At 44.4% G+C, this 23,662-nt stretch overlaps 1 protein-coding gene across 3 annotated transcripts; it reads left to right on the top strand.

Annotated features, from left to right (window-relative positions):
* The first annotated feature begins 3,940 nt into the window (after nt 1–3,940).
* Nucleotides 3,941–23,662, top strand: PCMTD2 (protein-L-isoaspartate (D-aspartate) O-methyltransferase domain containing 2). Of its 3 annotated transcripts, none has more exon segments than NM_001260721.1 (6): nt 3,950–4,063; nt 8,138–8,468; nt 12,576–12,678; nt 13,455–13,626; nt 16,077–16,200; nt 20,832–21,769. In NM_001260721.1, coding segments are annotated over 5 exon segments (1,083 nt in total). In that variant the 5' UTR covers nt 3,950–4,063; nt 8,138–8,161; the 3' UTR covers nt 21,209–21,769.

Below are 23,662 nucleotides of genomic sequence, written 5' to 3' on the forward strand. Positions count from 1 at the left end.
GGGGGACTGCTGTATCCAGCAACCTGGCTGTAGTCACTCCTTAGTTTTAGGAGTTTTACTGGAGATTCTTCAGGGTATAATACACAGTTAATCTTATCACCTGTGCACAAAGACAGTTTCATTTCTTCTTTCCAAATTTTGTAACCCTTGTTTTCACGCTTATTGCATCAGCTAGGACTTCTATATGATGTTGAACAGAAGTAGTGAGAGGGGACATTCTTGCCTTATTCCTGAACTTAAGGAGAAAGGGTCCACTTTCTCACCATTAGGTACGATATTAGCTGTTGGTTTTCTGTAGATGTTCTTTATCAAGTTGAGGAAATGCCCCTCTATTACTAGCTGGGTGAGAATTTTTTATTTTTATTTTTTGAGACAGAGTCTCGCTCTGTGGCCCAGGCAGGAGTGCAGTGGTGTGATCTCGGCTCACTGCAACCGCCAACTCCCTGGTTCAAGCTATTCTCCTGCCTCACCCTCCCGAGTAGCTGGGATTACAGATACATGTCACCATGCCCGGCTAATTTTTGTATTTTTAGTAGAGACAGGGTTTCACCGTGTTGGCCAGGATGGTCTCAATCTCCTGACCTTCTGATCTGCCCACCTCGGCCTCCCATAGTGCTGGGATTATAGGCATGAGCCACCCTGCTTGGCCAGCTAGGTGAGAATTTTTAACATGAACGGGTATGGAGTTCCACTTGGGCATGATGAAAAAAATGTGGAGCTGGATAGTAGTGAGGTTGCACAAGAATGTCAGTGTACTTCATGTACACTTAAAAATGGTTAAAATGATAAATATTTTGTATATTTTACCATAATAAGAATAGGGTATTTTGAAGACAACAACACAACCTCCCACATGTGGCTCTAGCCACTTGCACTCCAGATACCCGGCCGCACCCGTCTCAGGCCCTTGCACGACCTTCCCTCTGTCCCAAGGCTCCTCTGCAGATACGACAAAGATGAGTGGACAGATGCAAGGGGATAGGCAAGGTGACACTGAAGACATACTCAGAAGGCGCCCTGTGGCTGGGTGTGGGAGAAGCCTGGAGGGGGCTGAGAGTAGCAGTTGGATTCCTGTCCACCTTCCTGTGCTTACTACTAGCTGGTAAGTACAGGAAGCCAGCTAACCTCTTGTAGTTTCAGTTCCCTCATCTGTAAAATGGAGGTATCAGTGCCGTCAAGCCAAAGGCCACCAGGAACCTGCCTGTAATTGAATGAGTTGGGGATTATCTCTCATTGCTGCGAGGAGGATGCAGATCATGGAGAACTACAAGGCATCTCAGTAAGAGGTGTCGGGAAAACTTACTAAAGGTTATGGGCTTAAGTTGGGTGATTTTTTTCATGGATCAGATGCTGTCAGGAATTGGGGGAGTGGATGGGGGGAAAGGGCGGTTCTCTGGGCACCTCAGTAGATGTTATCTGTGAGAAGGCCAGGGCAGAGGGAGGCTCAGCTGTAGCTGGTAGAGGAGCAGCGGTCATTGCTACTAACTTGGGGAGGATATGTCTTAGATTTTGTGGGTGACACAGTGACCCTATTTTTGTTTGTGCTTAGACAAAATTATGATGTGGCCTTGGATCATGATGGTGCTTCTCTACAAAAGTATTTATGTCCAATAGGAGACCCCATGGCCTCCATCTGAGCGCCAGGCCAGTTCCTGATGTCATGGTCCACTTTTCTTCTTGGAGGTCATACTAGTATCTATTTCTTGGAAATAACCTATGTAGAGTGCTTAGTATGTACCCTGTGAAGGGTTATGAATGCTGATGGTAGTGGGAGCTGATATGGAGGGGAATGCAGGAGACACCTTGGAAAACCAAGCAAGAGTCTGAAGTTGTGGCAGGCCAGGTTTCACTAACACAGGCGTCCATTACAACTGTCCCAGCACGGACTGAGTAGCCAGGTTAAACATTAAAAGCTGATTGAGCCAATGCCCTTATACAAAGGTTGGAATGTAACAAAGAGCCCACCAAGATTTTTGCCTAGGCTTTTCCTGGGCCTTGAAGCATGACAAGATAATGAAGGAACTCTTAACAGGACCCTTTTAGGATTAAACAAATTGTATTAGGGATCTGAAGAAACTCCCCAGGCCTCCACAAATAAGTGTATGGGGGTCTAAAGGAACTGCCCATACCATTATGATTTAGCAGGAGATGAGATAAGGGTAATCACCCCAGCACCTGGACCCATTTAGATTAAGTAAACTTACTGAGGCTCCAGGAGAGGGTCTTCAGGACTTAGATCTTAGTTATAGATTAGAAGAAGTTAATCTCTATGTCTTTAGATGAATGCACACGTACATGTAGACATACAGCTTAGAAGGTATACAAGCTTCAGAAAACTTTGTAATTTTGAGTTGGTCTGGTGATAATTTCCAGGCCTTCTCCTTGTAACCGGTTACAGAAATAAAACCTCCCTTACTCCCCAGCTTACCTGCATCTTGTTATTGGGCCAGGAGAAGTAGCGCCCGACCCTCAGTTGGTTCCAGGAACAAAGGGAGTGTCTGAAGACAGCAGTGATGTGATCACACTGTTTTAGGAGGACCACTCGCCAGAGCCCAGGGGAGTGGTGGGAGGGGTGGGGAGAGGTGAGGGGAGCTGGGGCAGGGCAAGGAGGGATGTATGGAGGACATGTCCCCTGGCAGTAGGAAGAGGGTCAAAGATGACTCCAGGGCTTCTGTAATTTGAAACATAAGCTCTCAGGTGGAAGGACACTACTGAGAGCCCCATGAAGGTCATGAGGTGGTGGGCCATCTCAGGTCCATGGATCCAGGACCATGGATCAACAAGAGAAGTGAGGTTTCCCTGGGACCACATAACGTGTTGAAGGCACCGGCCTTTGGTTTTCAAACTCTGCTCCTAAGTGGAGCTCCAGGGTCTGGGTAGGAATGCGGCGCAGGAGGGAGGCGGGGACGGGAGACCCAGGCCCACTCATCCGCAGCAGCGACGCTGGCACTTGCTGCACATATGGGGTGGTTTGCATGGCTGTACTTGAAGAAAAGGTTCCGCAGCTAAAGCCCATCTGCAAAGCCCCACGCGAAGTTTGGGCAATGGGCTGTGTGAACCCTGAAAATGAGAGACAGGTCTCAGTTAATTTAGAAAGTTTATTTTGCCAAGGTTGAGGACGCGCCCGTGACACAGCCTCAGAAGGCCTGGCGACCTGTGCCCAACGTGGTCGGGGCACAGCTTGGTTTTATACATTTAGGGAGACACGACACATCAGTCAATACATGTAAGAAGTACATTGCTTCGGTCTGGAAAGGCGGGACTTGAAGCAAAGGCAGGAAGACTCCAAGCGGGGAGGGAGCGTCCAGGTCACGGTTAGGTGAGACACAAACCGTTACGTTCTTTTGAGTTTCTGATTTGCCTTTCCAAAGGAGGCAAATCAGATACACATCTATCTCAGTGAGCAGAGAGAGGAGTGACTTTGAATGGAATGGGAAGCAGGTTTGCCCTAAGCAGTTTCCTGCTGGAGTTTTCCTTAGTGATCTTGGGGGCTCAGGATATTTTCCTTTCACAGCTGATTTCACAAAGCCGGCTGGGTAGGAGGGCCCCAGGGCCGGGTGGCAGGGCGGGGGTCCCAGGGCGGCTGTGCTTGGTGCTGGGAGGCCGCCCGAGGGCAGCGCCGGCCCCGAGTCAGCCGCCGCAGGGCACCCTGGAGATGCGAAACGCCCCCAGCCGTGGGTCAGCAAGGGCGTCTCAGGTGACCCTCAGGGAGCGCTTCTCAGGCAGCCTGTGCGGGGTCCGTCCTGGCTGAGCACTGCGCGGACGGCGCGCCCACGAGACTCGGACCCGGCCTAGGGCTCAGTGGGGCGGGCGGACGCGGGCAGCCCACGGGAGTGGGGCCCTCCCTGCGTCGCCATCACCCCTTTAAGTTCCAGGCCCGCGGCGCATGCGCAGTCAGGCCGTTGTGCGCAGGCGCAGAGGCGGCGGCGGCGGCGGCGGCGGATGTTTACGGCGGCCGAGGTTGGAGCGGCGCTGCCGGGCAGCGGACGCACGAGGGACGCGCCCGAGGAGCTGCAGGTCGCAGCTCAGGCGGTCCGAACCCGTCGGCCGGCCGAGCCTGGAGGTAGAGCCGCCGCCGCCGCCGCCGCCGCCGTCCCCCCCCTCGGTCCGGCCTGCGGCGAGCGGGCGGTGTGTCCCCTCGGCCCCTTCCCTCCTCCTCCCCCACCCCCGGCACCCCTGCGCCCGGAGCGCTCCTCTGGGGGCCTCGCTTCTCCCCACCTCGGGCACCCTCGCTTCCCTCCAGCGGCCCCCAGGGCGCCCCGCGTTTCTCCGAGCGCTCGCGGTTTCCCTTCGGTCTCTCCCGGTGCCCGTTGCTCACTCACACTCTTGGGTCTGGTTAGTCCAGACCTGCAGCTTGTCCTTGATTTCCCAAGTGGGCAGCGTTTGCAATTCCAAGGCAAGCCAAGAACTAAGGTTTAGAACAAAGTCTACCTTGGACCCTTTCAGAAGATGACAATTTTTTTTAAAAAGTTGTCCCCCCCGCCCCGTGCCTTGGAGATAGTAAGAATTGGAGCAGAGCTCTGGGACTTCCCTTCACGCATCGAAAGAGATCTTTGTTAGTTGGAGGAAGAACTTGTCTGAGCTTCGTGCCTTTTGTTTTTGTGAGAGGGTTGTGTCTCCCAAATGAATGTTTGCTCCAGCGTGCACCTCAAATAAGTCACCTGAATATCCACGCCCTCTTTATCCACCCCCTCTTTACTCGTGTGCCTAGATTAGTTCTCATTTTCTTCTCAAGGGAATGGCTAAACAGCTCCGATGTGGGCATTTGATAGAATGTCATTCAAGAATGAGTGATGTTGAGGTGCCTATAAGCAACTCAGAAATTGTTGTGGCCGTGCTTGGGGGAAATAGAGCCTTACACTCAGGTGATGAGAGGAGACCTCAGAGGTGATGGGTCCAGGGCCTTTCTCCCTGTCCCACCCCAGCTCGTACCTCCGGTGGAACTCCGCTGGGGTTGTCAAGAGCTCCTTTCATTCATGGCAACTTCATTTGTTAGAAAGCTTCTCTATGTGTTTAGTAGGCATTGTCTCCAGCATGTACCACTGGTCTGGCTTTTGTTAGGCCCATTTATAGTGTGCATGTGACAGCCTTTCAGGTACAAATGCTCCTCGACTTGTGATGGGGTCGCATCCCAGTAAACACGTCGTTAAACCTGAAGTCGAACCATCCTAAGTCGGAGACCATCTGTATTTGAAAAAAGTCCCTTTGCATTCCTTGTAAGAGTTCTGGTTTTCAAGGTGAGAAATCTGTGTGTTTGTTTGATCATTCTGCCCAAAGGAGATGTGGCTTTGGGTCCTTTTTCCCACTCATCTTCCACAATGAATTACTGTGTCCATATTACCCTTAAGAAGTGACATCCATGTTGGAGTGTGGTCTTCTCCCAAAACTCCATTACCATGCTTCATACTTGTGTTGACACAGCCACAATCACAACCTCCTCAGGTGTCAGTTCGGAGACCTTCCCCTGCCTGTCACCACCCAGCAAGTGTCCCTCATGTGCCCTGGCAGTTGGCATTGTAAGGAGCAGCCAGGTTGTCATGGACTGTTGCTAGTTACTACAGAGTAGTGAATTATAGTAAGGATTAATTACAGCAGATAATGTGCACAGTATCATCGAGTGCAGCATTCTAAAAATGATTCTACACTTTGAAAACTTGGATTTGACTAGATTGTAGAATCTAGGTGAAAATGATAGGATTTGGTTTGGCAAAGAGCTTAGTTGTCAGTGTTTTTGGTGACATCATGACTGATCACATCCACAGTCTGTTGTAAACAGCGATGGTTTCCAGCGTAAGGGAGTGTTAGATTACCAGACAAAGATGGTAATAAATGTCAGACCCTACAGCTATTCACATGGATCCTACCAATGGCAATAGATATAGATGGGGTTGCCCCATAGTCAAAAGGTGACTGGTGTGTTGTGTGGTAAAGAACGTTGCTGTCTTGAGTATTTTTAAAAGCTGCATTGGTGTGGTATTAAAAACACAGGCCTGTTGCCATACAGTCCTGGGTTTGAATTCAGCCCCCTCCTCACAAATTGGCTGACGTGATCATGAACAAATTAACTGGCCAGCTCCAATTTGCTCCTTAATGTTGTGAAGTGTAAATGAGGCCATGACTGGCAGGTGGTACCTGGAAAAGGGTGCTTGTTTTTACTAAAAAGCTGTCCGAACTTTCCAGTTAAGGACAGAGTTCAAAATAAGTGATAGTTACTTAATGGAAAATGAAACCTATCCAACATACAGTTTGAGGTTGCCTTCTAAAGATGTGGCATTGAGACAGAATGTCAGAACATTATATACAGGCTTCTGGGTGAGGAGGTGGCTTTGACTGAGGAGAGTATGTGATTTCCAGCTCGTTTCCTAAATAGAACCTTAAGCATCCAAACACATGATTCCGCTTTTAACCACTGACCTAAATTTTAAGATGACTGTGCCAGGCTAGGGGTGCAGCCACAGAGCTAAGTGGCTTATCCAGGAATAAACTTGACCTCATTAGGACTTAATTCCATCTAAGTCTAAGTCAACTGGCTGTGGACCGTAATCTAACAAGGGCTCTGAAACAATTCAAAAAATTCAAAAAGGGTGTGAAAATTTAATGACTGTACCATCCTATTGATTTGCAAAACGTAATATTCAGCTCTAAAATCTTGAGTATGAAGTTTGAGTATTCCACCATAAAAATAGAAGAGAATTTGTGTTAAGCCATAGCCTTCACCCTTTTTGTTCACTTGTAAGGAACTACGTGATTATTTTCATTCCTGGGAAAACCTCTCCCACCACTGTCGCCTGTTGTGTACGTGGGTGTGTATGAAATCTGCCCCCGGCCCCTCGCCACCCTGCAGTATTTCTTAACCATCCTCGTTCTGCTGTTAGAAATCCAGAGGAATGTGAGGAGGAAAGCAAGTATAAACTTCATCATAATTATAACAGGTTGTTAAAAAGATTGTGTTCATTTCAGAAAATGTCTTCATGAGGTCTGGTGGTCTTTTCCCCCAACACTTTGTATCTGGTGTTTTGTAAAGCATTACCATTTTATGTGAAGTTAAAGCAGTTACTTTGAAAAAGTTACATGGGGTAAGTATAAAATTGGAAAGGATATTTTTGTAGTTTTAAGAAGAGTAAGACTTCTCCATATGGAAGAGTGTTTTCTTGTGAATTAGATGAAGCTACACTGTATTTTAATAGTTAGGCTCAGAGGTGACACATTCTGCGCTTTTTCTTCTTGAAGGCAGCTTGGGAGAAGGTAAGACAAGTAGTTGTTATTTTTAAAGAGTTGGGAAAGCTGCATATCATGCAATTAAGAAGAGGCTGTAGGAAGTTCTGGTAGCAGCCCTTCCTACACTTAAACTTTAGCCAGGAAGTTGATTTTGCATTTGTTAGGAGAAGGTGTTTGTCACAGTGTGTTCAATTTGGGAAGAGTGTTTTCTTGCTTTTTTTGTCTAAAATTTGAACATCAAAATATCCAGATCAACAGGTCAAATGGATTGCTTGACTTGGGTGGGTATTTTTGTGTTATGTTGGGGATGTAGAGTTCCCAGATGTAATATAGGACACCACCTAAATTTTTTTTCTTTTTTCTTTTCTCTTTTTTTTTTTGAGACAGAGAGAGTCTTGCTCTATTGCCCAAGCTGGAGTGCAGTGGCATGAGCTGTGCTCACTGCAGCCTCTGCCTCCCAGGTTCAAGCTTTTCTCCTCTCTCAGCCTTGCAAGTAGCTGGGATTACAGGCATCCACTAGCACGCCTGGCTAATTTTTGTATTTTTAGTAGAGACGGGGTTTTACCATGTTGGCCACACTGTTCTCGAACTCCTGACCTCAGGTGATCCGCTCACCTCAGCCTCCCAAAGTGCTGGGATTACAGTCATGAGCCACCGCACCCGGCCTAAATTTGAATTTCAAATAAATCTCAAATAATTTTTAGTGGTGTTGTTTACCTGAATTTCCAGTGGAACTGGGATTTTTTTTTCCTTCTAAATCTAGCATCTCTGGGTGGGGCGGGGGATGAGGTGGGTGTTGACAAAAGATAGTCTATTATTTTCAGAATTCAGAATTCGAAAGTGGTATCTGTTTAGAACTTTTATTGTTCTGCTCTTACTTTTAACATAAACCACTCTTTTTAAAAATTTTTAATTATAGTATTGCCTAAGTGTAATCTTGAACATGGGCGGTGCTGTGAGTGCTGGTGAAGACAATGATGAGCTGATAGATAATTTGAAAGAAGCACAGTATATCCGGACTGAGCTGGTAGAGCAGGCTTTCCGAGCTATCGATCGTGCAGACTATTATCTTGAAGAATTTAAAGAAAATGCTTATAAAGACTTGGCATGGAAGCATGGAAACATTCACCTCTCAGCCCCATGCATCTATTCAGAGGTGATGGAAGCCTTAGATCTGCAGCCTGGACTCTCATTTCTGAACCTGGGCAGTGGCACTGGGTACCTGAGCTCCATGGTGGGCCTCATTCTAGGTAAGTGTGGAAGGAGAGTCTGAAAACTCATCTGTCTCAGGGAAGGAGGCGTCTCCTTTGACAGAAAATGTAGTCTGCTAATGGCCCGCCTGGGTCGAGACCCCAGCCTTCCCAGTAGTTATCTGACGTTGACATATCACTGGGTGGTGGATGGAGGGATGAGGGAGGAAGGCCTGCATGCATCTCATGGCCCCAGGTTCTCCAGGGGGACCTCTCCTGTTCTCTGTCCCCTCTGCCTGTACTGCCACAGCCTGTACTGTGCACCTGCCCTCTGGACAGTGGAGGACAAAGACAGTTGTGTAAATCTTGACCCCGCTGTGATTTCTTGATTTAATTTTATCACTCAGTCTTCGTTGGCACTCCTTTTCTGAATCGATGGTAATTAACTTTAAAGTCCTTTCGGAGTACTTCTAAGCAGTTTTTTTTTGTTTTTTTTGTTTTGTTTTTTTTTTTGACAGAATCATGCTCCATCGCCTAGGCTGGAGTGCCGTGACACAAACACGGCCCACTACAGCCTTGACCTCCTGGGCTCTAGCAGTCTTCCTGAGTACCTGGGGCCACAGGCGTGCACCACCACACCTGGCTAATTTTTAAAACTTTTTTGTGGAGATGGGGTCTTGGCGTGCACCACCATGCCTGGCTAATTTTTAAATTTTTTTTAGAGACGGGGTCTCGCCGTGTTTCCCAGGCTGGTCTCAAACTCCTGGGCGCCAGCTCTCCACCTTCCTCAGCCTCCCAAAGTGCTGGGATTACAGGCATGAGCCACCATGCCTGGCCAGATAACTAAGAAACAGATAACTAAGGAAAAACATCACTTGGTGCAAAATGCTACGGGGGGGCGGGGAAGGCATCTTTTTAACTCAGTAAGGTGGAAGGGTTTTGCCAGAGGAGTGGTAGGAGCTGATCTCTACTGTAAAACCTTGCTCTAAACAGGAAGCAGGGCCAGGCTGCTGAGGCATGCTGGCTAAGACACTGGATGAAACCAGTGCAGAGAAGCTGGAGTCTGTATTTTTTCTAAATCCTGTTAGAACTGACAGGATTTACGGATGGGCTGTATATGGTTGTGAAAGAAACATCAAGAATGTGGCTTGACTTGGTGGTTCATGCCTGTAATCCCAGCCCTTTGGGAGGCCAAGGCTGGAGGATCACTTGAACCCAGGAGTTTAAGACTGCAGTGAGCTATGATTGCGCCACTACACTCCAGCCTGGGTGACAGAGCGGGACCTCGTCTCTAATTGAATTTTGTGGATATGGAATGAGAATTTTGTTTTTTTTTTCTAAGTCTGTATAAATTGGAATTTGGTGAAGTTTTGAGACCGATTATTTTGACTTTAGGCTATAGATTGCTACCTTCAGGTGTAAAAATGTGTAGATTTTTATAATGCTTTTTGACTTTAACTTCTCTTCGATGGAAACTGTTGTGATCCTTGTGCTTTGAGAAGAGAACACGGTGCCCAGGTTATTTATCATTTTTGAATTTGGGAATTGTGATTTCCTCCAATGTAGCTGAAAAATTGGAGCTATAGCTAAGGTAGAACCTTGGGGAGAAATAGGTGCTCTAGCTGACTAGATTAGAAATGCTGTTGAAAAGAGCCAAAATGCTTAGGAAAAGATGACTTAAAGTAAGCCTGAAATGGCCAGGCGTGGTGGCTCACGCCTGTAATACCAGCACTTTGGGAGGCTGAGGCAGGCAGATCGCTTGAGGTCGAGTTTGAGACCAACCTGGCCAACATGGTGAAACCCTATCTCTACCAAAAGTATAAAAAATTAGCTGGGTGTGGTGGTGCGCACCTATAATCCCGCTAACCAGGAGGCTGAGGCTGGAGAATCACTTGAACCTGGGTGGCGGAGGTCACAGTGAGGTTACAGAGGTGCCACTGCACCGCAGCCTCCATCTCAAAAAGAAAAAAGGAAAGTAAGCCTGAAACGGCCTTGCTGTAGTTGACATCCCCTAGAAGTTATAAGAAAAGGCCTTCCAACTTGATATTGTTGCTTGTCTTTTCTGAATCCCCTGTTTACTGGGAATTTCGTTGGATTTTGGGAGAAGAGACGTCTGAAGGAAGGCAGGCCTGTTTTCTGCTGTAATGGATGTGACATGCTGCTTTGATGCAGTTGGAGGAAGTGACTTCAGGGTTTGCTGTCATGGATGCATGTCTTGGCTGCGTCTCCAGATGCTGCAGCTTATTCAACCTTAACAGCACTTTGTGCAAAGCACTCCAGAGTGAAAGCTTATTGGCTTCCCAGTGCCTGTGAATGTGGCTCTCTTATCTGACAGATTTCTTTACTGTGACCCTTCATTGCCTTTCACGTGGTCTGAGCTGCATCCTGGGTCAGCCATGTTCCTGTGCTTGCTCTGTGGCCTCCTCTCCCCTTTGCTCAGGGCTGTCCTTACCTTCGTTTGTCATCAACCAGGGGAGAATACAGTAGATACTAAGAGATGGTGACGCATAAGTCACCTACCTGAAAAAATGCTGTGTGATTAGGAAGCAGGGCATACCTGGGAGTGACTCTGCCAGGGGAGGCCTTGCAGGTCTGGCTTCAGTGCCATGTTCCAGTGCCGTGTTCCAGGTGCCGTGTTCCTGACACCCCCCCGCCACCCTGTGTCCTCCTTCCCCTGCTAGTCATCTTTTTATTAAGCAGGTGGGTTGAGATATTTGTGTTACTACTGTTTGGTGTTAAGCTTCTTGGGAATAGGACACATACCTCATATCTGTTATTAGAATTAACTGCTTATTAAGTGCTTGATAGTGAAGGTGAGGGGTCAGTGAAAATAAGATGAGTAGGAAAAATCAAGCAGCTATTTTTGGTCTCTGGCACAGTGGCAGAGTCGGGAATTGAAGTCGGGGAGTTGTCAGAAGGTCTTGACATTCGGAGTAATTCAGGATTTCATGTTGTAAATAGTGAAAAGTTGAACTCTCAGGTAGGGTGTATTTTGATGAGGTAATGTTTTAGCAGCAGCTCTGTGTGTGAAATCTGTTGAGAGAGAAGAGCAGCGGGTACAGTTGTCCAAATGGGGGCCAGGGAAGCCCTTTCCTGGGCTGGTAACTCTTGTCCTAGGAGGGCCCGCATGGTGCAAAGGTGTGGGAGGCACAGAAGGTTGCTTGTTTCTCAGCATTTCTGTGAGATTGTAGGGTCCAGTGCTGCATGATCACTGTGGTAGATGCGTCTACTAAGTAAAGTCCTACGTGCCCTATTGATTTTTACATGTAGACTTAAAAAGTTGACGTGTAACTTACCCATGTAAATGAACAAGTGTGAAGTGTGAATTCTGATGGACTTTTACATGTGCATCCACCTCCATATAAACTCCACCCGGAGCAAGATACAGACTAGAATCAGCACCCCAGAAGGCTCCCATGCCCCCTCCTCCTTCTAGAAAGGTCCCCAGTGTTGCACCTTCCAGAAAGGTGATGACGGTTTTGCCTTTGTCAGTATAGATGAATTTTGCCTGATTTTTACCTTCGTGTAAGTGGATTCCCACAACAGAGAGACTCAACAGAGAGACCCATAACAGAGAGACTCATATTGAGTGTCAATACTGTGTTCTCAGTTAACGTAGGGGCAGTTTTATATGGAGGGAGGGCTTTCATCATTAAGTGGACTTGTAACATTTCTCAGTTTTATTTCAAATTACTGATAAATATCCTTTGATATAAAAAATGTTTCATTGCGACTCGGAAGCATAGTTTTATCTTAATGATGATGATTGAACCCTGTTTTGTGAATATTATAATGCACACATCTGAGTGTTTTGGGAAACTTTTCAGGGAAAGCAGAATTGTCTTAAATGTTACCTCTGGACAAACAGGTGAGGCCTGTGTCAGTTGCACTTGCAAATACATGTTTCTTCTGTAGTTCATTAGTAAGACTTGAACATTTGGTTTGTTTCCATTTTCAAATGATTCTTTAAAAGTTTGAGAGCAGAGAAGCCCAGGCTCCAAGTATTTATGATGTGGTGAGCCGTGATAATGTGATGAGACTTCAAAACTTGGTGAGTGTCTGCAGTTGCAGATGCTAAATCAGATGCGTCACAGTTGGTAGAAGTAAACAAATGAGCAGGAGCCCTTGCTCTGGTTCTACATGTTTTCTTATTCTTAAACGTTTTAGGTCCTTTTGGCGTGAACCATGGGGTGGAACTTCACTCAGATGTGATAGAATATGCAAAGCAGAAACTGGACTTCTTCATCAGAACAAGTGATAGTTTTGACAAGTAAGATGAAATACTATCCATTGGCTCAGATAATGTGAATTATAATTTTACAAAGTTTTGCTCAGATAGAAAGAAATCAGCTTATTAGTGTTCAAGTGGTAGCAAACGTAAATAAACTGTGGTAGGATGATCCTATGTGCCCGTTCTAAGTTTTAAAAAATATTCTGTGTTTTTGAGGATTTTAGGGTATTTCAAACTGTTACACCTACATAAGGTAATTTCTGACCAATATAAGAATAGAAGAAAACAGAAAATGTTCATTTGCTCAGTATTCATGTTTCCTATTTAAGACAACTTTTTACCACCTAATTTTTCCTAAAATGAAATTGTTGCATTTTTCTTTAAACAGTATATATAACTAGCTTTTGCCATTTTAAAATAAGACGTTAACGTTCTTATTTTAGGGATTAAAATTTTTAGAAACACCAAGTGCAGTTTCACCACCCCCACATCTCACTCATTGTGTTAATAGATCTCACATAAGATGATAGGAAGATGACACAGACAACAGTGATTGGAGATTGTGTTAAATATGGATAATACTTTTGATACTCACTTTCATACTGTTTTGTTTGGCATTTCTAGAGTTCTTGTTATATAGTATAATTCTTTTTGGAAGTAATTCTTGGACGTTTGTAATTCTTTCCTTCCAGCTCCTTGCTCTGTAAACCGTGTTACATTGCTGTGGGATTTTAACCTGTGGTTAGCATAGGTTTACTGTATAGACTTGTTGCAATGTGATACCTTTAGTTGCAAGAAGCATTTTTTACTTCCAGGTTTGACTTCTGTGAACCTTCCTTTGTTACTGGGAATTGCCTGGAGATTTCTCCGGATTGTTCTCAGTATGATCGTGTGTACTGTGGGGCTGGTGTGCAGAAGGAACATGAAGAATACATGAAGAATCTTCTCAAAGTGGGAGGGATCCTTGTCATGCCACTGGAAGAGAAGGTCAGATTCCCTTCATAACTGACATTTTTGCACACTGTTTGCCAAGGTCTGTTCTGGGCAGTTTATGTATACTTACTCTTTTAACAATTTCCTGCATTTCATAAATGAGGAAACAGAGGCAGGGACAGGTGAGGGAGATGCCAGGTCATGCACATAGCCTAGGTGGGGCCAGAACCTGACTCAGGTGGGTACTTCAGAGCCTACACATGAAACCCTTTTTCTCCCCCTTCCTTCTCTCTCTCTTTCCTTTTCCTTGTTCTGTCCCTTCCTCCTCACCTCCCTCTTCCTTCCCCTTCTCCTTCCCCCCAGCTGTTCTGAGTTTTAATTCTAATTGTTAATCTGTTATAATTGTTCTGTTATTAGAATTATATATAACATTATTAGAGTAATTCTATTCTCATCATTAGTCTAATTGTTAAATGCCTTGATGTTATGCACTTTACAGGAATCCTTTACTTAGTGAGAGTCTTGTCCAAGTTTGCTATTTGGTCATGCATGTTTGTCTGTGTTACTGTGTTTCACTGTGAAAAATAGTTCATAATAAATGAACAGATTAATCAGACATGAATTGGTCACCAAGAAGAATGTCTCCCAGTCACAAAGAACTAGGAAAACACTAATAGTAAAAATTAGGAGGTTTTAATTGTTTCAATAAAAATTTGGAGATGAGATCTTGCTCTGTCATTCAGGCTGGAGTTAATAGCTGACTATAACTTCAAACTCCTGGGCTGAAGTGACCTTCTGCCTCAGCATCCAAGCAGCTGGCACTGTAGGCACGTGCTGCCATGCCCAGCTAAATTTATTTAATTAAATTAATTTATTTAATTACAGACAGAGTCTCACTGTGTTGCCCAGGCTGGAGTGCAGTGGCGCAATCTCAGCTCAGTGCAACCTCTGCCTCCTGGGTTGAAGCGATTATCCTGCCTCAGCCTCCTGAGTAGCTGGGATTACAGGTGCGCGCCGCCACACCCAGCTAATTTTTGCATTTTTAGTAGAGACAGGGTTTCACCATGTTGGTCAGGCTGGTCTCGGAGCGCCTGACCTCGTGATCGCCCGTGTCGGCCTCCCAAAGTGCTGGGATTACAGGTCTGAGCCACTGCGCCTGGCCTAATTTTATTTTTTTAGTGACGGGCTCTCACTGTGTTGCCCAGGCTGATCACAAACTCCTGGCCTCAAGCAGTCGCCTCACTTCAGCCTCCAGAGTTGTTGGCATGAGCCATCACACCTGGCAGAATATTGTTTTAAATGTCTTTGCTTATACAAGTGAAATTACAGGTCTTTGTTGCTATACAAAAATGCATTGGATTTTTTACTGGAATTGTATCATCTCGATTAGTTTGAGGATTGTGGACGTCTTTACAATGTTTCGTCTGCTTATGTAGAATATGAAATAGGGGTTTATAGTTTTATTTACGGTTTTATACATCATTTATTGATTATATGGAAATACTTGTTTTTCATTATAACGACATTCTTTTAAAAATGTTTAAACACATGTTTTGCTGCTATATAAGAATGTTTGTTGATGTTTACTTAGTACATGGCTATTAATCCTTTAAGTTATGAGATTTGTGACATAGAATCTTAGTTTTTAGAGGATTTACTGACTTAGATATTTTTAGAAAAGGCCAGCATGTAATCATAGCATGAAAGAACTGACCAAAAATAGTTTTGTGACCTGTGTAGGCCACTTGGAGACTGACCCAGCCACACAGAGCACACAGAGGGTCATGTCTAATTGTGTTCTCTGGTGCTCTGAATACTTGAATTCAAAAGAAATGTTTTGATGACCTACACTGGAGTGTGTTAAGCCACCAGATTCCGGTGCTTTCGTGGGGGTGATATCAGGGCAAGGCTCACTTAAACACTTCGGTGTTTGTCTCCAAAGCATGAGGATAATTGCCCAGGCATCCGAGATGACAAGTTTGCTTTTAAAAAAGTAACAGGGATTCTATATAACAGTATCTGTGACTACAGTGCCTATCAGGAGTTACGCCCGCCGCTCCCTCCCCCCGCCCCCAGTAACAACAGGTCAGGATTCAGTTGGTTATTAACATATCTTTAATTACTTTATACTTTAGAACAGACCCCCTTTTCACCCTCAATGTTGACTTTTTTGGAGAGTGCTAGAGCATTGTCTTATAAGAATCCTCACATTCTCTATGTGATTGTTTCCTCTTGCTATCCTATAACTAGTTTCTCTATAATATATAATTTCTGTAAACAGAAGTTAGGCCTAGGGCCTGAATATATTCAGGTTAAGCATTTTTGCAGGAATATTCATAAGACAGATGTACTTCATGGCACATCACATTAGGGGTCCATATGTCAAGATATTTCATTTTATTGTAAGCGTATCTATGTATTTTTGTAGTATGTATAGGAATGATTAAATATGAGCTATTTAGTAGCCAAATCTTTTGAATATTCTCATTTTGTCTTTGGGATAGTTGACTAAGATAACACGCACGGGTCCTTCAGCTTGGGAAACCAAAAAGATTCTTGCTGTTTCTTTTGCTCCTCTGATCCAGCCCTGCCATTCAGAGTCAGGAAAATCAAGACTTGTCCAGTTACGTAAGTATACCAGTCTTTACTTATTTTATCTTTTAGATCTTTTTCGTCTGGTTAGATTTTAAAAGGAAACAAAGCTTACAAAGAACCTTTTGATATTAAAAAGCACCACTCCCATGCTGAAACTAAAATTCTACAAGCAATTTCAGGCATTAAAAAAGTTATAATCTATTTTTAGCCTATTTCAGGTTATTTTAGCTGTCTTTTAAATCTACAAAGAGCTGTTGCTGGTCACGCCACTGAAAGCGTAGGACGCACATAAAAGGGAGCTCATTTTGCCACGTGGGAGACTGAGCCTCTTTGCCGCTTCCGCTGGGTGAGGTCTTCAGAGAGAGCCATCGAGAGGGCTCCTGCAGAGTCATGGGGCATCTGTTCCCCAGGGCACCAAGCGCCTGCTGCCTCATGAGTAGACGAGGGCAGAGAACACATTCCAGCTAATCTGCTGGGGTGGATAGGAGACTTTCCGTGGAACCTTACACAGCCGAGCCTTTGTGTTTCACTAGTTGAGGATGCAAACTGAGCAAGGAACTGATACCAGGGCCAGCACGATAGCAAATCCTCCTGATGTTTTAAAATTTAAACAACTCACACAGAAATGAGAGTTCCAATTGATTTTATTTAAAATAAAACTATCAGGATGCTCTCTGATCATTTAGAAAATTTGGAAAATGCAAATTTTAGGAAGGGAAATGCAAATAATAGGAAAAAGTTTTGCATAGTCCCACCACTCAGAGACAATACATTTTGGCAAATGTCTTCCAGAAAAGTTTTTTGGTTTATTAGGAATCATCTATTAAATGATTACACTTTGCTTTGGTCTCTACTAAGTACAAGTTCTAAGAAATAGACACGGTTCTTGAAATTTGATAATGAGCAACAATAGGACATGCAAAACGGTTGGAGTAATTAGGGAAGGTTTGGCAGAGGATGATGTTTGTGCTCGGCCTTCAAGGGCAAAAAGCAATTCCCCAAAGAGGAGAAAGTGGAGAAAAGTGCCAGCAATGGTGGGGCAGAAGTCAAAATGCATGTTCCCCGTATAGTCAGAGTTGGGACTGGTGGGAGAAACTACTGGTATGTAGGTTAGAATTGGGTTTATCATGTTGGCTGGGCAGAGCTATCAGATGCTTCAAGCAAAAGATCCTGGATAAGCCTGGTGGTCAGGTGGAGGGTGAATCTGTCAAATGCATGCTCTGAAAATCTCACCAGAATAACCTTTTTAAGTAAGTGCTGCTCTTGGCTGGGAGGTCACCAGCTTCCAGAGCCTTAACAGAGTTTGGGAAGGCAAGGGCATCTTTGGGGTATTTATGAGACTTTTTGAGGGTCTGGTTCAAAATGAGTCTTTCCCTGTGAGGGCTTCATCTGGCCTGATAAGAATCATGACAATGTGGTGGGCAGTTTGGATGCTTGTTTTGCGGAGATGGTTTTGAAGAGAATGTAAGATAATCAATATTAATGTGATGCTTTTAGAGTTTCTGAAGTGACCCATTGGGTTATTTGCAACTTTTCTTTTCCTGGGCCAGAGTTTCCTAGACTAGTAAAGTCATGTTCGTGAAGACAGTGGAATAGAAAACTCTGTGAGTCTAGACATACGTGATACTGGATCATGTGAGTGTAGATGCGTGGTGTGGGGTGTGTAAGTTTAGACCTGCATGATATGGGGTCAGAGCGTAGACGTGCACAATGAGGGGTCATGAGTGTGGACATTTGCAGTGTGCGGTCACGTGTGTGTGGGTGTGCGTGGTGTGGGGTCGTGTGAGTGTGGGCACGCATGGTGTGGGGTGATGAGAGTGTGAGAATGTATGGTGTGGGGTCGTGAGCGTGGGCGTGCATGGTGTTGGGTCATGGGTGCAGGCGTGCACGGTGCAGGGTTGTGTGAGTGGGCGTGCACGGTGTGGGGTCATGGGTGCAGGCGTGCGCGGTGCGGGGTTGTGTGAGTGTGGGCGTTCACGGTGTGGGGTCGTGACTTGAGGTGTGCACGGTGTGGGGTCGTGACTTGAGGTGTGCACGGTGTGGGGTGTGAGTGCGGGCATGCATGGTATTGGGTCATGTGAGTGGGCACACGTGATGTGGGGTTGTGAGTGTGGGCGTGCGTGGTGTGGGGTCATGGGTGCAGGCGTGTGCTGTGGGGTCATGTGAGTGTGGGCGTGTGCTGTGGGGTCATGAGTGCGGGCGTGCACGGTGTGAGGTGTGAGTGGGTACGCGTGATGTGGGGTCACGTAAGTGCGGGCATGCACGGCGTGGGGTCGTCTGAGTGCGGGCACGCGTGATGTGGGGTCGTGAGTGCAGCTGTGTGCGGTGTGGGGTAATGTTCATGCACGGTGTGGGGTCGTGTGAGTGCGGGTGTGTGCGGTGTGGGATGAGTTCGGGCGTGCACGGTGGGGTTCATGTGAGTGCGGGCATGTGCGGTGTGGGGTCACATGAGTACGGAAATGCATGGTGTGGGATCATGTGAGTGTAGATATGTGTGGTGTGGGGTAGATGGGTTAGCTTTCAGATTGAATGGACACAGGTCACATTGGAAGCAGGAACCAGTGGAAAGCTGTTGAAATTTTCCAGGCGAGATATAAAGATGAAAACTAAGAGACTGGCTTCTACAGTGGAGAAGATTGAATGATACATACAATGATACAGTCCTTCTGAGGAAGGACATGTGAGGTGTTCATTGTTTGTTGTAGACCTGGGTCTATGGGAGGCTCAGGATCCTGGTCAGGACTGGATTAGAACCTTGGGAGCTATTGGCTGGCCTCTGTTATTTAAAGCCACAGAATGGATGTAAAACCAAGGACTAGCAGTCATACTGAGAGGGGGAAATGGTGGAAATTGGAACCTTAGGGAGCATCACTGGGCTGGATGGAAGAGGAAGAGCCTGCAAGAGAAAAGAGCTGTGGAGGTCAGAGGGAGCGGCTGTGCCTTGGGCCAGGGTAGCAGTGAGCCACGTTCCTTATCCCAAGCCGACACCTTGGCGATCTGGAGAGGCCAGAGCTGAAGGCTGGGACCCTGAGGGCCTCGGAAGGAGTTGTTTCAGCCTTTTGGGGCAACAGCTAGATCCTAGTGCTCTGGAAGTAATCTTTCTGGATGTGAGATGATGAAGGAAGGATGGCTCTACTTGAAGAGGGAGCTGGGTCACAGATGGGGCAAGAGGCATGATCGTGTTGTTTGGTGAGGAGACAGGATTGAAGACAAAGGAAGTGCCAGAGCCTGTCCTGGAGAAAGGAGAAGGGACCTCTTGTCCGTGGAGTCAGAAAAACAGGAAAGGTTGAAGGGAGAAGGTGCTACTTACTGCCAAGGACCTGGGACACAAGCCTGTTTGAGGGTTTCCGAAGAACAGTGGAGAGAATCTCTGCAGGCCTTTCTGATTTTGGTGATAAATGTGTACAACACAAGAGCTCTCCCTGTAATGCAGACTGTTGTTCTTTGGAGAAGTGGAGTACTGGAGGGGAAAAGTGATGCTGATTTACTTTTATTAATGATATATAATTAATACTAAACTATAAGTTTAATGTAATTTTCCCTTTGAGAAATATTGCCTGCATGAAATTGTGAGCTTTAATTGTCAAATGTTCTTTCTCCTTGGTGTGCTTTAGAGTTTTTGCTTTTTCTGAAAAATGTTTGGATTTGCATTTCTGTACTTTAATAAAAATGGAACAAATATTCAATGTGTGAATAGCTATGAAAATATTAGTAGATAAAAGAATATTAGGCTGGGCACGGTGGCTCATGCCTGTAATCTCAGCACTTTGGGAGGCTGAGGCGGGTGGATCACTTGATGTCAGGAGTTCAAGACCGGCCTGACCAACATGGTGAAACCTCGCCTCTACTAAAAATACAAAAATTAGCTGGGCATGGTGGCACGTGCCTGTAGTCCCAGCTACTGGGGAGGTTGAGGTGGGAGGATCACTTGAACCCAGGAGACGGAGGTTGCAGCGAGTGGAGATCGCACCCTTGCACCCCAGCCTGGGTGACAGAGTAAGACTCTGTCTCAAAAACAAGAATGTTGGAGACATATTCACTCTATTACTAGTAGGTGGGTATTAATACACACATGAACGCGCAGACGATAGAATAATGAAACTAGGCTGTTGGAGACATATTCACTCTATTACTAGTAGGTGGGTATTAATACACACATGAACGCGCAGACAATAGAATAATGAAACTAGGCTGTTGGAGACATATTCACTCTATTACTAGTAGGTGGGTATTAATATACACATGAACACGCAGACAATAGAATAATGAAACTAGGCTGTTGGAGACATATTCACTCTATTACTAGTAGGTGGGTATTAATATACACATGAATGCGCAGACAATGGAATAATGAAACTAGGCTGTCAGGAAAACAAACTGTAACCCAGGTGTTGGTTCCACCACTGATTAATGTAGCCAAGCAGTATTGCTTCCTTTCCCTTTCAAAGTTAAGAACTGATGCATTTGAAAATGTCTTTTGAAAAGTACCATATGATTGTAAATCAGAGCACTAATTGACATTTGCTTAGCCTGCTCTCATATTCTTTCAACATATTCATAAATTTGCAAGTTAATTCAAATGAAGTTACGGGTCTTAGATGTGTAGGCATTGTGGTCGTGTTGCTCAGATGAGTTTGACTGTGTCTCATTCTTTTGTGCCGCAGCACCAGTGGCAGTTCGCAGCCTCCAGGACTTGGCTCGCATTGCCATCCGGGGCACCATTAAAAAGGTTATTCATCAGGAAACTGTGAGCAAAAACGGAAACGGACTAAAGAACACCCCCAGGTTTAAACGAAGGAGAGTTCGCCGCCGTCGAATGGAAACGATTGTCTTTTTGGACAAAGAAGTCTTTGCCAGTCGGATTTCCAACCCCTCAGATGACAACAGCTGTGAAGACTTGGAAGAGGAACGGAGGGAAGAAGAGAAGACCCCGCCTCAAACAAAGCCAGACCCCCCAGTGAACTTCCTACGCCAGAAGGTCCTGAGCCTCCCTCTGCCAGATCCCCTGAAATACTACTTGCTTTATTACAGAGAAAAATAAGTCTCCTGTTTGAAAGGGGGAAATGAGGAAGAGCAGATTGCTGAGTCTGAAGTTTGTGCTGCCTATGTGCTGTTGAACCTGGAGGCAGACATTGCGGGGAAGGGAACTGCTGGGCTCATCCACATCATGGTTTTCTTCTTCTAGTTCCTGATTGGCCTCTAAAATTGTATTCAGTTGTATGATTTCTTTACGTAATTCCACAAGACCTTCATTGCATAGAAGATTGTTTTCCCAAAGTGGAGAGAATCTTCATAGAGAAAAAGAGAAGGCTGTTTCTTTTTCGGCTCTGATGAAACACTAAAGTGTGTGTAAGAGAGACTGTTTGACGACCGTCCCTCATACAACATGCACGTTACTCCCTAAAGATGAAAACCAAAGTGGAAACTAACCTGTGTTGCTTATAAAGTGTGAAAGCACAAGCTTATAAATGTATGAAATCTTTTCTGGGTGTGACGCACCTGCATCCAAGTTTGAATTTTTATGATACGTGCCACTTAGTTACTGGCACTGAGTATCACTGAATTTCTTAGTTTTCTAGTGGGGAAACATTATTGAGAAGCCCTCCCTTATTTTAAGTAAGTTAATTAAATCTTATGTGAGTTGTCAGTTGAAATTTTTCAAAGGAAAAATTTTGATGGGGTGGAGGAATGAACTGCCAAATAATCTTTCTGGAATTCCGGGAGAATTCCAAAGAGGGTTTTGTTTTTTTTTTTTTTTTTAATGACATGTTTTGATACCTTTAAAAGAATATCCTGGAAAAGGAAGCGAATTTTTTTCTGTGTGTGAGCAATAAGCGAAGTTACATGTGCCGTAACCGTAGGGATGCTTCTGTACCCAGTTTTAAAGATCATCATGGTTTTCTAAGGTGTTGACACCCTCCATCCTCAGAGCAGGTAGAAAGTGTTAAATAGACTGGGACTCTAGGTAGAAAGGAATTAGACTGGGGACTCTATGATGGACAGCCTGTGCTTTTTGACTTCAGTTTGCTATTTTTCTGTGATCACATTAGAGTACTGATTCATAGATTCTATCTTTTATAATTCTGGAGAAAAAGAGATTTGTTAGTTTTGTAATTTTTTTGTAAGAGCAAATGTATGTATTTTAGTAGCTCCATTGATGAGAACAGTGTAACTCGCACTGACTTGTGGTATCAGCCTTCTCTGAGCCTTGTGTGTGGAGAGCTTTCTATCTTACCAAGTGGTAGGGCTAAAAGAACAGCAGCGTTTTTGGTAGTCACATAGCAAAATGATCAGAGTTACATTGCTTATTCCAAAACATTGGTTCTTTTTAAAACATTTTTTTTTTTTACCCAAAGAAAAGAATAATATAAATTATTAACAATAAACATAAATTCAGAGTGTCGATATAGGATTCGGTATCCAGAGTTTATTGTTAATCTTAATCCTCAGCTTCTTGGGAGTTGCTGGGCTTCAGTGTCTCTGTGGTTTCGCCACGTTAGCTAAGCTCTGGTTATTTTGGATCTTTTCTGCTTTTTTAAGTAACTGAGTCATTTTTACCACACAATCCAGTTTGCATGTATAGCTGGGAAACGTATTGCTCTAGATTGGCCAGTTTAAGTCATTTTAAAGAAAGTTAGTTCATAGTTGTTGCCTTTTAACTCATAGTCAAGCTTCATTCTTTCAAAGAGAAACGTATGATTTACATTTACTTGCTAATATTTTGTAGTTTGGAGATCCTTGTGGGCATTATTCTAACATGTAGACAGTTAGTTGGAAATTTTTGGACATAATATTAAATGAGTGGTATCTGTGAAATTGGTTATATTAGGTGGCTTGACTAGGTTTTTTTCTATAATTGTATATGGACTGCATTTTTTAAAAAACCACATATGCCTTTATGCTAGATTGTAAAAAAAAAATTGTATTACAATGCATAAGACATGTTTTTCCCTCATATGCTAGACTTTTCCTAGCATTTCGTATTTCTGTGTTGTCAGTGTGTGATTTTTAAATCAGAATTTGGTTTAAAAAAATATGGTTGTAATATATGTGAGAAATAGTTTGGTGTTTACCTTATGAAAATAAAGGATTGTAAGTAAGGTTTCCCGCGCACCTTATAGCAGAATTCAATATAATATAATACACTACTTTCTGTTTTCAAACAGATAAATCATAATATAGTCTGTATTGTCTGTAAGATCTATCTCGTAAACCACATTCTTGACAACTATTTACTTTTGAGTAGTTTGTATTTTAATATGTGACTTTTGTCTTGAAAAGTAGTATAGTCATAGACTTGTGCAAAACAAATTTCAAATTTATAGATATTAAGTTTGTAATGAAAGAATCAAATGTGTATGTAAAAATACTTTTTACCAGTGTGGAACTTGGGAAAAATCCAAGGAATTTGCAACATAGATTTTAATGAGCTGGTAAACACAAATCATGTCAATAAAGGTAGTCAGGATATTTTATCCTTAGCATTGCTTCTGCA

The sequence above is a fragment of the Macaca mulatta genome, chromosome 10 (genome assembly GCF_049350105.2).
Source record: "Macaca mulatta isolate MMU2019108-1 chromosome 10, T2T-MMU8v2.0, whole genome shotgun sequence".
In the NCBI taxonomy this organism is placed as follows: domain Eukaryota; kingdom Metazoa; phylum Chordata; class Mammalia; order Primates; family Cercopithecidae; genus Macaca; species Macaca mulatta.